Source organism: Clarias gariepinus, chromosome 5 (assembly GCF_024256425.1).
Source record: "Clarias gariepinus isolate MV-2021 ecotype Netherlands chromosome 5, CGAR_prim_01v2, whole genome shotgun sequence".
Taxonomy (NCBI): domain Eukaryota; kingdom Metazoa; phylum Chordata; class Actinopteri; order Siluriformes; family Clariidae; genus Clarias; species Clarias gariepinus.
In genome coordinates, this window is record NC_071104.1 from 16723974 (window position 1) to 16738432 (window position 14459).

The 14459-nt window shown below is 38.7% G+C and overlaps 1 protein-coding gene across 3 annotated transcripts in view; it reads right to left on the reverse strand.

The window, feature by feature from the left end:
- Positions 1 to 214: 214 nt before the first annotated feature.
- tbc1d4 (TBC1 domain family, member 4) overlaps positions 215 to 14459 on the reverse strand; it is a 34311-nt gene continuing 20066 nt past the window's right edge. For all 3 annotated transcript variants that reach the window (XM_053496027.1, XM_053496026.1, XM_053496028.1), the window contains 9 exons: positions 10197 to 10345; positions 8317 to 8523; positions 6948 to 7109; positions 6644 to 6802; positions 4195 to 4439; positions 3525 to 3684; positions 3188 to 3357; positions 2631 to 2807; positions 215 to 1480 (listed from right to left, as the gene is read on the reverse strand). In XM_053496027.1, coding sequence (XP_053352002.1) covers positions 1259 to 1480; positions 2631 to 2807; positions 3188 to 3357; positions 3525 to 3684; positions 4195 to 4439; positions 6644 to 6802; positions 6948 to 7109; positions 8317 to 8523; positions 10197 to 10345 — 1651 coding nt within the window. In that variant the 3' untranslated portion in view covers positions 215 to 1258. The remainder of the gene's footprint in view (positions 1481 to 2630; positions 2808 to 3187; positions 3358 to 3524; positions 3685 to 4194; positions 4440 to 6643; positions 6803 to 6947; positions 7110 to 8316; positions 8524 to 10196; positions 10346 to 14459) is intronic.

Genomic DNA, 14459 nt, shown 5'->3' on the forward strand with positions numbered 1-14459 from the left:
AAAAGGGGGGAAAAACTATATATATATATATATATATATATATATATATATATTTTTTTTTTTTTTTTTTTTTTTTTTGCAGACCTTGTGCAACAGCATTCTGAATAGCTACAACAGTAACTGAGTGTTCATTAGAAACGTGCGATGTATAAAACATTCATAAAACTTCATTAATGCTCTGTTTCATGGAACTAATCAAAAGGAAAGATCTGAATAAAAAACAAAGCATCCTGCACATGCTTTATATTTGCGCAGATTTTAGAAACCTTTTTACAAATGAGTTTGTAGTACATGACAAAACAGATTGTTATGTTAAAAAAAAAGAAGAAGTTACCAGTGGATTACAGGGGTTCTTTTTCCCAGGGGATTGTTTTTCTTTCTTTTTCAGAATTCTTAGACACCTGAAGAATTTGCACACCTGCATAGAATATTTTAACACATTAAATGCCCTGTGCAAACAAACTTTTTTTTTTTAAACCATGTAGCTTGCATAACTCATGAGCATACGTTGCAGCATCGTGGCAGACAGCGTGGTAGGCGCTTCCTGTCTTCAGCAAGCCTGATTTGCCTTGAAGCACATTCAGTAACTGATGAACTGCCAGCGAGGTGTAGGAGTTTGGAGAGTAAGTTAAATTTGGATGGTGCTGCAAAGTCAGAGGAAATTCAGAACGAGTTTCATTTCCTGCTTGAACTTTGGGTTAAGCTCTTTGAGCAGTGTGTCGATCTGATAAGCTAAATATTTTGGTTTTTGGCGGTCGATGGCGTCACTGCCGCTTTTGTTGTGTTCCTTCAGGAAAAGTTCCCCGGCAAGCTCAAAGTCACACTGCCTGCCATTTTTAAAGCATATGCCGACATCAAGGCAGCGATCCTCCTTGCACAGCCATGAGTCATACTGCACTTTGGAAAAAATAAAAAATACATTCATCTTGCTTTCAAGTGTTTTCAACACAGCTGACATTGAAGCAAAGTTTCTGTTCTACATACCAGCCATGATCCCTAAACCTAAAGTAAATTCAGTACAATGGGGTGAAGCAAGACTTATAGGACATGTGGGCATGTTTTTTTTAGCCATGGAAGTACACAGACAGCTAAATGTTTGTTACACTTCCTCCACGGTAAAGACCCCCAGATCTTAGTCATGGTCAGTTTGACATGTGCCTAAAGTTTAACAGCTCCTTAAAAGCTATGCTAGGGAATAACTCCTCAGCACATGGATGTAATCTACATGTTCAGTAGGGACACACTTGCTAAATCAAAATTATTTGGTGGCTGCTTTGGTTTTGCTGTCATTGCTTATCTTCAGCTGGGTCATTTCCACGTCAGCTGAGTCTGCAGGGAGGCTGCAGCGCATGCGCTCAATGGTCTTCTGGTAGTTGGCCTTCTCCTGCTCCAGTGAGCGGATCATGTGCTTCATCTGGCTCTCACGTGCCAGAAAGCTTTCTACGCTGTTCTCGAGAGTCTGTATTTTCACCCGTGCTGCCTGCACACACACACACAGAGATGACACACACTGATCAGCCACAACATTAAAACCACAGGTGAATTGAAAAAGCACAGATTATCAATCATATACAAATAAACTGTTGACATCATGGGCACCCACGGCTTGTCATCACGGCACAGCAGGGGAACCAGTCTGAACCCACAGAAAAAGTAACATATTGCAAATTGCTGGCCAAGATAAAGGTATCAGAACACTCAGTGCACCACTTATGGGGTTTCCTATCGATCCAATTAAGCATCCATGGAATGCAAATTAAAAACAAGTCCAATTCACAGAGGCTCCACCCTCTAGATCCACCACTAACAGCCTGGCACCACACACAACAGCACATCCCTAAAAGTCATGAAGTCATGTGGAGTCATGTCCCAAGAGGCCAGAGCTGTCCTGGTGGCACAAGGGCAGCCTGCACAATATTAACCCTAATGTTTTGGCTTTTAATGTTATGGCTGATTGGTCTACGTAGATCATAAAACCACAGAGTATGTGCAAGTTACTATATGCCTCAATGTGTATTAATGCAGTATCCACTAAAAGGACAAGGTGAGAGAATTTTTTAAAAGCCATTAAATACCACAGGGAAAAAAACACAAAATATCAAGATAGATGATGTCAGGTTGAAGAATTATTATTATGAGATTGTCTGTCAGCTTTTCTTTTTTTAGGAGATAAATCAAGCCCCACTCTGGTAATGGACACTGGTACTTCTTTTACAATCTACTGCAAATCTGACCATTTCTATTAAAAATGATCTCTTTACAATTCACCGCCACAGAACAAATTCCAAGCAATATAAAAACTCCAAGCTTGGCCAAGTCCATGAAACATAAATAAAATACAACAATTTCGGCAAATGAACATATATCTGCAAATGTTCTCAAAAGGAGTATATTTGGCAAATGCTTTGGCACAAATGTTAAGAGTTGTATTGCTTTGTCGTGTCAGGACTCTAAGAGAAATGGTACGATGCTGCCACCTTTTGGCATCTATCAAACATAACCATTGGCATTTTTAAAGAGGTTGTTTAAATAAACCATTTTTACACATTCCTAAATTTATGATATATTTAAAGTTATATGCTAAATCATACCTAATAATATGGAAAGCAATTCAAAAAAAAAGTCCACACCTGCAGTTTCTCCAGCAGATCCATATTTTGCATTTTAAGCTGGGCATTGGTCTTCTCGAGTTTGTCCAGCCTGTCTGATTCCTCCGAAAGTGGAGCGGCGTCCACCATCTCGTCCTGTAGGACGTGGTACTCCACCTCATAGGCATGCAGTTGCTTGGATATGTCTATCTCTAAAGCCTGCAGAACAACAGTGCCCTCCAGCCATTACCACGAGTTATCCAATAACCAAAACAATCTACCAAAAACAATATGTTGAAATTCAAGGTTGTTTAATACAAACTAATCCTGATCTACTATAGGTGTAAGCTAAAACCATGAAAAAGAACTATGGTTGCTTCCTGTTATCAGCTCAGGCGTGACTAACATAACATGGTCAGTAAAAATAGGAAATGCACAACAGATTAACTGTAAAATGTTCTGTGCAGTTCTCTATTTGTTCTGCAAACAGTCACATGATATTGTTCTGCCTCTGTGACTAAACCCCTGTTTGGAGGGTGTGGTTTTTTTCTGAGTTATTCTCAGAGGAAAATGCACAGAAATGTAATTTCTCTTTATACCTTGGTGATTGTTTCTTCCATCTGGTTGTGTGAGAGGGTGGGTATGGTAGACTTCAGGTAGTCTACGATGCTCTCAAAGCTGTCACACTCCAGAATCTCTCCCTCATGGCTGCTCAGCAAACACAGGGCCACCTTAAAAATCACATCTGTACCCTGGACAAACAGCAGGTCTGCCAAACACAATGCACATACATTCATAAAATATGCAGACAGAAACAAGAAAGTGACTGTAAACAGAACTAGCACCCTGATCTCCACAACTCTGCCTACTGGTCTAAGAACTGTCACTGAATTAAACAGCACAATACACACACAGCAGCTTAGAATAGACTCATACCAAAGATGCGGGAGACGAAGCCGAGGGGAAATTGGGAGGCGAAGAGTGTGAGAAACCATGGCGCTGCATACAGGCTAGGGCCGATCTCATGCTCCTCCAGGTGAGAATACAGACCACGATGGTAGTCATGCAGCAGCCGAGACAACTGGTACATCTGAATCTACACAGACACAAGAGAGGGCGGGTCGGGAGGGTGAACTCTGATCCGATACAAAGAGCCTGATACCTTGTTGTGGCCACTGAATCTTTCTCTAGTATAAAGGATTAAACATTAGCACAACAGATGATGAATAACCAGAGAGCAGGTAGCAGGTGGGTTGAATGAACAACTATTTGAAAGTTGAGAAGACACAGCTGGCAATATATTTGCCATAACTTTAATGTATACACAAAAAAAGACGTTGATTTCTAAGGAATTTTACTGTATATAGAGTATTTCAGGCTGTTTACCCAATTTTGCACATACTACAGTCCTCTGCATTTTGAAGGTCTGCAGCTTAACAGAGGCAAATCAGTAACTTATCTGCTGTACTACGGTTTCAATTGAGTCTTTGAAAAAAAAAAAAAAACCTGTCCAGTTGCATTCTTTATGCACACATCAAACACACTAGGGCCTTAATAAGTACAAAAGGTGTGGCATTAAAAATGAAAGAAAGGTCACTGCTCTCACCTGCAGAGAGATCATGTCAGGCCGGTACTGGCGCCGCAGCCCCAGATCGTACATTAAAAACTTCAGTGTGTCAAAGGCTTGCTCCTCGCTCATGTGCAGAAGCAGCACCCCAGCTACGAAGCTGATGCCCTGGCAGTAGCCCACCTCCGTATCCAATAAAGAGTAAGCCTTTAGCAGGTTATAGAGGGAAAGCTGGCCTGCTCCTAGCTGTGCACTGAAGTACGTGTGTGTCGGGAATGTGCGACCTGCAGCACAAAGGAGAATAACCACGTCACTGCATAGAAAAAATAACTGGATAATGTATATCATACATTTATATCAGCTTTATCAACCACACTTAAAGGAAAATTAATCTACAATCCATTTTAGGAAGTGTGTATAGTATAGTCTTGCAATCTGTATTCCTCATGGGGTCAGGGATAGCTCAGTGGTTAAGGCATTGGACTACGGCTCAGAAGGTCTCAGGGACAAACCCCTTAAGCAAGGCCCTTAACCCTCAACTGCTCAGATAATGAGATAAAAATGTAAGTCCCTCTGGATAAGGGCGTCTGCCAAATGCCTGAAATGTAAATGTTAGAGAAACAACACTCTAACAAAAGCAAAAAGGGGAAATAAGCGAGTTAAACTAAAAGTATTGCAGTAAAACTGTCATGACTTAATTTCATGTTATTCAAAATACATTTTGGCTAGAAATGTTTGTACAAATTCAGCTTCATAAATCACTTTATTTAAAGTAATTTTATTTTTTTACTTTTTAATGCACACAATTGTTTAAGTAGCAGAATTATACAGTCTAACATACTGTGGGAAATCATATAAACAAACATACTCTTTCAGATACTAAACAACTCCACCAGGGCTGAGACAAATATGCAATGATTTAGGAATGCGGTCTGCATTAATAATACAAGCTGCATTAATTTTTTTTTTTTAGCTACAGCAGTGTCCATAGTATTTTGACAGCAACACGGTTTGTCTAACTCTGTTCCCCACAACACTGGATTTGAAATTAAGCAATCGAGACGTGAGTGAAATTTAGGAACTACAGTTATGTTTTGCAAAGTCCCATAATTTTCCCATACTCAAAAGCAATTGTAAAAATGTCTATCTTATCATTTCACAAGTGCTTGAATACCATGAAGGTAGAAAGTTTTCTCATCATTCAACTGACTGCTTCAAAATCTTAAAAGCTCTACTAGAATGAAATGGAACTTGTTTAATGGCAGAAACATGTGGAAATGGCTTGGAACAAACTTAGGACTATGTTAAAAATAAGTCAATAATGTGCAAGTGGTATTTGTAAATGATCATGTGTGCAGTTCAAACAGAAAGATGTGTGTCCTCTGTAAGTTGGTGACAAAGTTTTAAGGATCAGGTGATCCACTTGCTGGAGGTTCACGAGAGCAGGCTCCGGGGCACCTCACCCAGAATTGTTATTGACAGATGTATGGCCTCCTTTTGCTCTTTGCTTCTTTAAATGTTTTACTGTGCTGTATTTGAAGTCTTCTGTTAACGTCAATTGGTTTTCTGAATTAGAAATGTCAAAAAGTTGTGGTTTGACTTGAATGCTGCATGTATTTTAACAACTAATTTATACCATGCATAAAAAGTTTTTTTTAGTTCAAGTGTATAGTTTAACATACAGTGAAACCTTGGACTGTGAGAAAAAAAATGTGCAAAAATTTGGAAAACAAACAAGTCTTGGTTTACGAGTATCGAGTATCATGTATCATGCATGCGCTTCTTGTTTTGATGCCGAGCGTCACGTGATCACAACTGAGCCAACGGTTTGTCTCTCTCTCGTGCTGCGGAATTGTGGATGATCGTCTCCCCTGCTGGGTCTTAGTACGTGTCCCTTACCGGTATAATCAACATCCGTGCACGCGTGTACTGTTTAATACAACACTGTGTGCACATACTGTACAGCACCTGCGCGCATAAATGGAAACACTTATCTGTCAGGAAATTTTTTTTTTTTTTTTTTACTTATTTTTAAAGGTAAAGTGCAGGTTAATTTGTTTTATTTTTACTTTATATTTTGTGCTACTTAGTTTTATGTATTTATTTTTCTGTGCTGTGGAACAAATAATTTGAGTTTCCATTATTTCTTATGAGAAAATTCAATTTGGTTTACTAATGTTTTAAAGCCCGCTGCTAGAACGAATTATGCTCGTAATCCAAGGCTCCACTGTACAGTTAACGATTAATCAGTTTTTAAGTAGGCACTGAAATAAATAGCAGACTTGTAATAAAAAAGCTGTGCTGTTTGACAACTGTGAATACTCAAAAGTGCTTAAGATAAGTCCCGGTTTGACTTGAACACCCCTCATATATTTAATATCCCTTTTTTTAATCCATGATATTCAAGGTAACAGATGAATTGCAGTAGGGGGGATCAGTAAGACTGGTTTTAAAGCAGTGCTTAGAGATCATAAGTCATACACAGTACCCAGGTCCACCAGGATGGCGTGCTGCTGTGTGGTGAGTTGCTTAAGCAGATCCTGGTAGGATGTATCGGGAGGCTGCTGCCGCTGAGGTAGACGGTGGCGTAGGCGATACTGCTGTGAGAGAAGCAGCCACACCTCACCTCTCCGACTTTTTGGGACACCTTCACACAAACAAACATGAACATACATACAGTATTGAACAGAATCCTTCCTGTTGAATTATTCAACAACAAATCTATTGTTGACAAAGACATTACAGATACAGTATTGTTTGATATTGTGAGTAGGGGGGAAATTTTCAGTTACCCTGGCAGAGAGCAGTTTGAATCTCATCTTTATCCCATTGCACTTTGGTCCTGCAAGGCACATTCAGCTTTTTCTCCCACAGTGCCTGCACCTCTGTAGGACACTCACCTACCTCCTGATAGTCCAGCTTCATTTTACGGATGTGTAGCTCATCTCGGCTGGCTAAATATAAAGCATACACAAGCAGGCACACAACTCTCAGCTGCAAATCTCTTACATTGATTTAACGGCGATTCAAATTAAGATTACAGCTGTATATAAAAGCCACTCAAATCTAATCAGTTATAAAAATATAAAAACAGTTACACAGCCATCAGTTTCCTGATGTCTACTGTCCCTGTAAGGACAGAAGAGTTAACGATGCCACTGAATTATCCACTTGTGGCCTTGCTCTGGCTTAAGCATTTCTACATCCAACGTTAGCAGGAGATAATGGCACTTAAGCAGCTACTGCAGCTCTTTCAACAACTATGATATGCAATGCAATTAGAATGCAGTAAGCTTCTCAAACTGTCCAACAAGACGCTCTAGCAACTAGGAATAGGACAAGCAGATGACTATAATGCACTGTTTTATCAAGATGTTAATTTTGATTCCAAACTTGCAGTAAGTTAATCTGTTTAAAATGCATTCTAGTCTTCCTTGCCTCTTTTTGTGAGTGAATATGTTGGCATGCCACTGGTTAAAGGCACTGCAGGCTGTTCATACATAGCCAAGCCTTCTCTCTTTGTCTTACCTTCTGCTCAAAACAAGCATTTTCAGTTTCTGTTGTCCTCAACACAGGTGACTCAAACACACAAATGCATGATGTGAAGCAAAGAGAAGAGGGGAATGGAAGACAGTGTCGTGATCACTTGAGGAAAAATACTTTGACCTTTTGTAGCCAATAGAGGGCAATATTTTACAAATAAATTCATACATAAATAAAGCTTCAACCTGAAAAACTAATCCATGACTGTCAATACACTTAAAAAAGTAGCATATTACATCTGATTCTATGAGAACTTGCTATAGAATCTGTATGATGCAGATGAGAGGTCAATAAAAATACTTTCCTAGATATACAGTATGAAAACTCATATCTTATATAAACCTTATATAATTAAATACATCTTTGTGACAGAATCTCAAAACAGAAAAAAGCACTCATGCCAACAGGAGAAACCACAAACACTATCGTGAGATTTTGTGTGTATTTATGTGTGTAAAAGAGAGAGAGAGGAGATCAGTGGCAAATCAACAAGCACAATGTTCCTAGTGTACACGCCTATGACTACTACATCTAGTGATGTGTAAATATGTGAGGGTAAAGCAGGCCCTCGGGCAGGTCAGGGAAGAAATATGTGCGATATGGCTGTGTGACACTAACCCTCCAGGCGCTGGTTCTCCTTTTCCATGCGGATAAGGAGAATCTGTTGATGAATGGCCTTCTTCCACAGTGCTCTATAATCAGTAGCGGTGCGGCATCCAGTCTCTCCTCTCAGACTTTGAGTGGAGGAAAGCAACCCGGATAGGGAATCCTGCTCTTGTTGTAAGGCACGGGGAGAAAGCGGCAGCAGCTCACTGCCATCCATTTCTATTAAAAAATCACAAACTCATATTCAGTGTTCAATATATTATATAGTTGAGTAAAAAAGATACCTTAGTGTTTAATTTCTTTCTAGAGCATCTGAAATGTAACCGTGTTTACCACTAACTAAACCTTTACATCCCTTCATACATCCGCTGTTTGGGTGGCAATTATTTACGAAGTTGGGTTGCCGGCTCAACGCCCAATTGTATCTGCACACTTGTCCAACACCTAAACCATCGATCCACCCCTGACCCCCATAAAAACTTGTGGCTAATTGATGGTGCTTCTAAAAAACCTTCACAAAAGTCTAATTACTCAAAATGACTTTTAACATGCAATGAATGGCCCAAAAATATCTGGAACAGAAAACAACTAATCACTGAAACTACTAAAATTGGTTTAAGAAGTTATTTTATTTTTTTTATGAATTTCATAGAAGACTGTTTGGTGACATCAAACTGTTTAAAGGGGTAGCTCATTGGTTAAGGCACTGGACTACGGTTTGGAAGATCCCAGGTTCAAACCCCACAACCACCACGTTGCCACTGTTGGGCCCTTGAGCAACCCTAACTGCTCAGATTTGTAATGAGATAAAAAATGTAAGTCGGTCTGGGTAAAAGTGTCTGCCAAATGCCTAAATGCCTAAATGTAAATGTAAAAAAAAAAAAAACAGCAGGACTCACGGCTATGATTTATAGTGTAACTATGAACATTTTCACATGCACAATGCGAGGAGAACTCAGGGGATTGCGACTAAACTGTGTAGTCTTAAGGAAAATTACTTATCAGTGGAGCTAATCAGAGAAAAAGGTCTCAATTTGCTAGGGAGCATAAAGAATGGACTGTGGAGCACTGGAACAAGGTCACGTGGTCTGATGAGTCCTGATTTACCCTGTTCCAGGGTAATGGGTGGATCAAGGTAAGAAGAGACATCACGCCTAGTGCATATCCTGTTATGATCTGGAGTTGCTTCTGTTGCTCGGGTCTAGGTTCAGCAACGTTTTATGCCCAAAGAACTAGGTCAGCTGATTACCTGAATATATTGAATGACCAGGTTTTTCCCCCATGAGTGGATTTTTTTTCTCTCTCTCTGATGGGCATATTCCACAAAAGAGTGGATCAGGGAGCATGAGTAGGGTTGGGTACTGAAAAATGGTGCCAATGCGGTTTTACTCTGGAGGGAAATATTCTTACTAAACTGCATAAACTTAGTGAAAAAATGCCACAGCGAATGCAAAGCATGAGGCAGTACAAGGAAATATTAGTGTGTGACTTTTTTTTTGGCTGTGCAGTGTATATCCCTTAACGGTGGAAATTTTCATTTAAAAATTAAGAAAAAAAGGGTGATTATATGATGATTTTCTGTGATTTCCTGAATTCAGACGTTATTTTGTTGGTCTGTTTTTTTGAGTCCATTGAAATAGGCCAGACAACACAAATTAGGAACATAAGGTAAAATAAAATAAAAAACCTTTATAAGTATTGTTACATCCCTGCCCCTGGGGAGAAGTACGATGTGTTTAAGTTGGCACACTTAAGGTGAGCAGTTAAACAAAACCAAAGATTCAAGTAGGGTTAATATTACAAACCACAATTAGCTGGTTCTCTTATCTCTTACTGATATATTTGGCAGAAATGTTGTCTCTACACACATTTGTTTGTGTACGTTTACAAACCAGTCTTGTGCATAGAGGCTGAGGCTTTGTTCATGGGTGAAGCCACCCTTAGGAAAATCTTCTGACGCCAAGACACTTTGCGCGTAGTCACTGCTGTCACCGAGTCACTGCTGCAACCAGACAACCTCCTATTTCTGTCCTCTCCATTACTGTCACACACACACACACACACACACACACACACACACACACAAACACACACACACACACACACACACACACACAGTGTTAGAGAGAAACAGTTGGAGAGTACAGATAAACTCATCCCATTAAAATCTTATTTAGAATTCTGGAGACTGAAATAATGAAGAAAAAGCATTTTATACTTTGTTACAATTTCCAAATATGAATTTTGAAATAAATCCACAAATATGCATTTTGAACAATCTAGATAAAAGTATAAAACAAATCTTTAATTTTGGAGTGTTCTTTAAAATACAAATAGCTTTTTCTTCATTTTTCCGGCAGGCAGGAATAAGACCTTGGATTTACAGTAGTAGAAAAATGTTATGTTAACAGTAAACCTGAACCCAATTCTCATGCTAATGTTATAATATAAAAACGTGCAGTTCACAAAGACAAAATATCACAAGATATTAGATATTAGTTCTGCAATTCTTAGAAAAAAGAGTACCGATTTATTAAACGGCTTTATGTGTGATGAAAAGAAAAAGCGTACCAGTTGCTTATGGTGGATTAATATGTAAGGAGACACACTGACTAAAGCACTAAGGCACATACAAAGTAGTTAGGTCAATATTTAAATGCAAAAGTGAGAGTAGGTTTTACAAACACTTCTATCCTAAAACATCCTTAAATATACAAGATGGCCACTTTATAGGAACACCTGTACCCATGCAGGTACATGCAATCATCCAACCAGCCAATAATGCAACAGAAACACAACGCATAAAATCACACACAGGTTACAGTAACAGCCTCAGTTCACAGCCAACATAAGAATGAAAAAAAATGTGATCTCGGGATCTTTGACCCGGCAACGCTGAGTATTTTAGAATAAAGAATCATGTCAAGAAATTAAAAACATTCAGTGAGCAGTTTTCAGATTCTGTGGAATAAAATGCCTTATCGTTAAGGGAGGTCAGAAGAAAACAACCAGACTGGTATGTGATGATGGGAGTAACTCAAATAACCAGTAAAGAAATTAAAAATTGTCCAACCCACCAAATCTTAAGGCAGGTGATCACAATAGATTTTAATCCTGTCAGCCAAGTTTCTGAAATACTGAAAAACCTCTGACTGTTAAAAAACGACCAGGTCTCTGCGATCACATTCTTTCTTCCTTCTGATGTTTGATGTGGACATTAACTGCAGCGGTTCACAGCGCACTACTGTCATTTGATTGGCTAACTGCATGGATAGACATGTTTCTTTTAAAGTGGCTGGTGGATGTACATGAGTGTATGCGTACCCATTAATCAAATAGCAAATAATAGATTAAAGAAAATTGAGGCTTGAAGACCAAACTAACTTGAGCTAGAAATATGAGATCAGAAAAAAAACAATACCCAAGTGTTGCTCCAACACCCTCATATTGTATATATTTCACAATAGTTTTTTACTGGCAATCTTCATACAGCAAACAGCGATTTAAGTCAAGCAAACAGTTATCAGATATGTGGTAATATTTTTTTAAGGAGCTTTCAACAGCTCTTTAAGTTATCACTCACTGGGTTCCATTTAAACTGTCGAACAGAAAAGCAGCAAAAAACAAAAAAAAAGTATTTTTTTATTTCTATAAAATTGGAATCCTTAGCCTTCAATATAACTAATTGTTGTTTTAGAGAGCTTGTCTGAATTCTGTTCGCATTTGAGGAAAGACTCCTTCAAGCCTGCAAGCTTCCAAGATAACTAAACATGGAAGTGTTTAGCCATTACATAAATACATTCTGCATGATGCCTCTGATTAATAATGTCTTACTACTATTCTCCATTGTATAATGAATTTATTACTCCTGAACATGCCAGAGCCCCACTGACCTCTCTGATCATGCAGAAGGTCACAGTTAATTTTCTTTCAATAACGACTTATAATCTGACTTTGACAGAAGTCACAATTTTTTTTTTTTTTTTTTTTATTAATGCACTCAATCTTAAATGGAAGTTTGGAGAGTAATATGTCTTTAGTAACAACACACACAAGGACTGGTAAGATGAATAGTGTATATAAAACCTTTGTTTTTAATGGCTGTAACTGTTGATATGATGACGCTCTTAGGGAAAAGACCTCTATTTAGCAGTTTTGGAAGGGTTCTCCAGCATCAGTGTTTAATAGTGGGACGTAAAGCTTTTCCTTTGTGTTATAAATTAGAAGGTCTTCATTATTTCTTGGGGACGTCACAGACTTCTTTAGGAAGTTTATGGTTTCTCAGTAACATGACAAGCTGTAATTCCTCTGTCTAATTATATTAACGGGAGTAAAAAAAAGAGGGTCTGACAGTACTGTAGCTCTTAAAGTAGCTCTGATGTCAACTCAAGTGAGGGTTTAATCACCTCATCCTTTATGTCTGACAGGTAAAGGTGAGATTCCGTGCACATTTTAGTACATTATTGTTCCCACAGTAATAGCATATTCACACAGATCTGAAAAGCAGTTACTCTAAATAATAAATTGATTAAAAAGTTATAGTAAATATTGCTCTTTAGCGAAAAAAAAAACATTGTTTATACAGTATGTGGTGAGGATTTTCCTGGAAAACGATGCCATCAGCGATCGATTCACTAGTAGCGGACAGTTTCCCCCTCATGCTACTACTTCTGTACCTTTTTATTCTGCTACCATGAGAGGGGTGTACTGAAAGGCAGTAAATATAATGCATGGCAGCTGCCATAAAAAGAAGAAGAAGAAGAAGTGCATACTGACAGTTGCAAATGCTCAGCAGATAAACAGAAGGTTTTGCATGATGAACTGGCTGAGCGACACAGTGAAGGAGGCTATAGACAGTTATAGAAGTTATCTGCAGACATGACTTTATGGATATATCAACACAGGTCCAGGAACAGTAACTCATTTTTTTATGAATTGTTCTCTTACTTTGGTTGTAGCTTCTAATTCTATAAAAGAAAACAACAAGTATGCTGTACTGTTAGCTATAAGACTATGTGTTCGAGCTACAGTGGCTAGCAAGACATACTAACTTTAGCTAATGTTAGACCACTAATTTTCATGCCATTTCTCTGCAGATATCAGTATTTAAAAGTATTTAAAAAGAATACGTCATGAGGAAGAGAGATGGCACCAAAGGTCCAATCCACTAACCCTTTCGACCATCTATCCATGGGTTAATAAGCGAAATTTAACTTTCTGCACATAATATACCATATTTTGGATTATATTTTAAAGATCAAGAATACATATTTTAAAACAATCTATGTCAAAAGTGACCTGAGAAACATATTGAAAGGGGAGCAACTGTCTGCGGATTTCGATAAATTGTCCAGCACCAGAGGCATTCCCATACACAGTGAGGTCAATAAGTATTTGATCACCCTGTGATTTTGCAAGTTCTCTTACTTAGAAATCATGGAGGGGTCTACAATTTTCAGCACAGGTGCACTTCCACTGTGAGAGACAGAATCTAAAAAGAAAAATCCAGAAATCACATTGTATGATTTTTTTCTGACCATCAAAGGCCTGTTATTTTGCTTTTAAATAGTCCATATGCTTCTTACAGATCCACTCCTTGGTTTTCCTGGCTGTGTGCTTTGGGTCATTGTCATATTGTCAAGACCCAGCCACAACCCATCTTTAATGCTCTGACTGAGGGAAGAAGGCTTTTGCCCAATATGTCACAATACATGGCCCCCTTCATCCTCTCCTCAATACAGTGCGGTCGTCCCTATATATATATATATATATTCAGATACTCATTTGTCTTCCTCCAAACACGGCGAATGGATTTAAGCCCAAAAAGTTCTACTTTGATCGTATGTGACCACAGGACTTTCTCCCATGACTCCTCTGGATAATTCAGATAGTCCTTGGCAAACTTTAGACGGGCCTGTACATGGGCTGACTTAAGCAGGGGAATCCTCTGTGCGATGCAAGATTTTAAACCATGAAATCTTAGTGCATTACTGATAATAGCCTTGAAAACGATGGTCCCAACTCTCTTCACGGCATTGACCAGATCCTCCCGTGTAGTTCTGGGCTGATTCTTCACTATTCTTAGCATAATTAATACCCCATGTATCCACTTAGACTTTGGCTGATTGTGGGGTTCACAGGTGTCTTTTTGACAG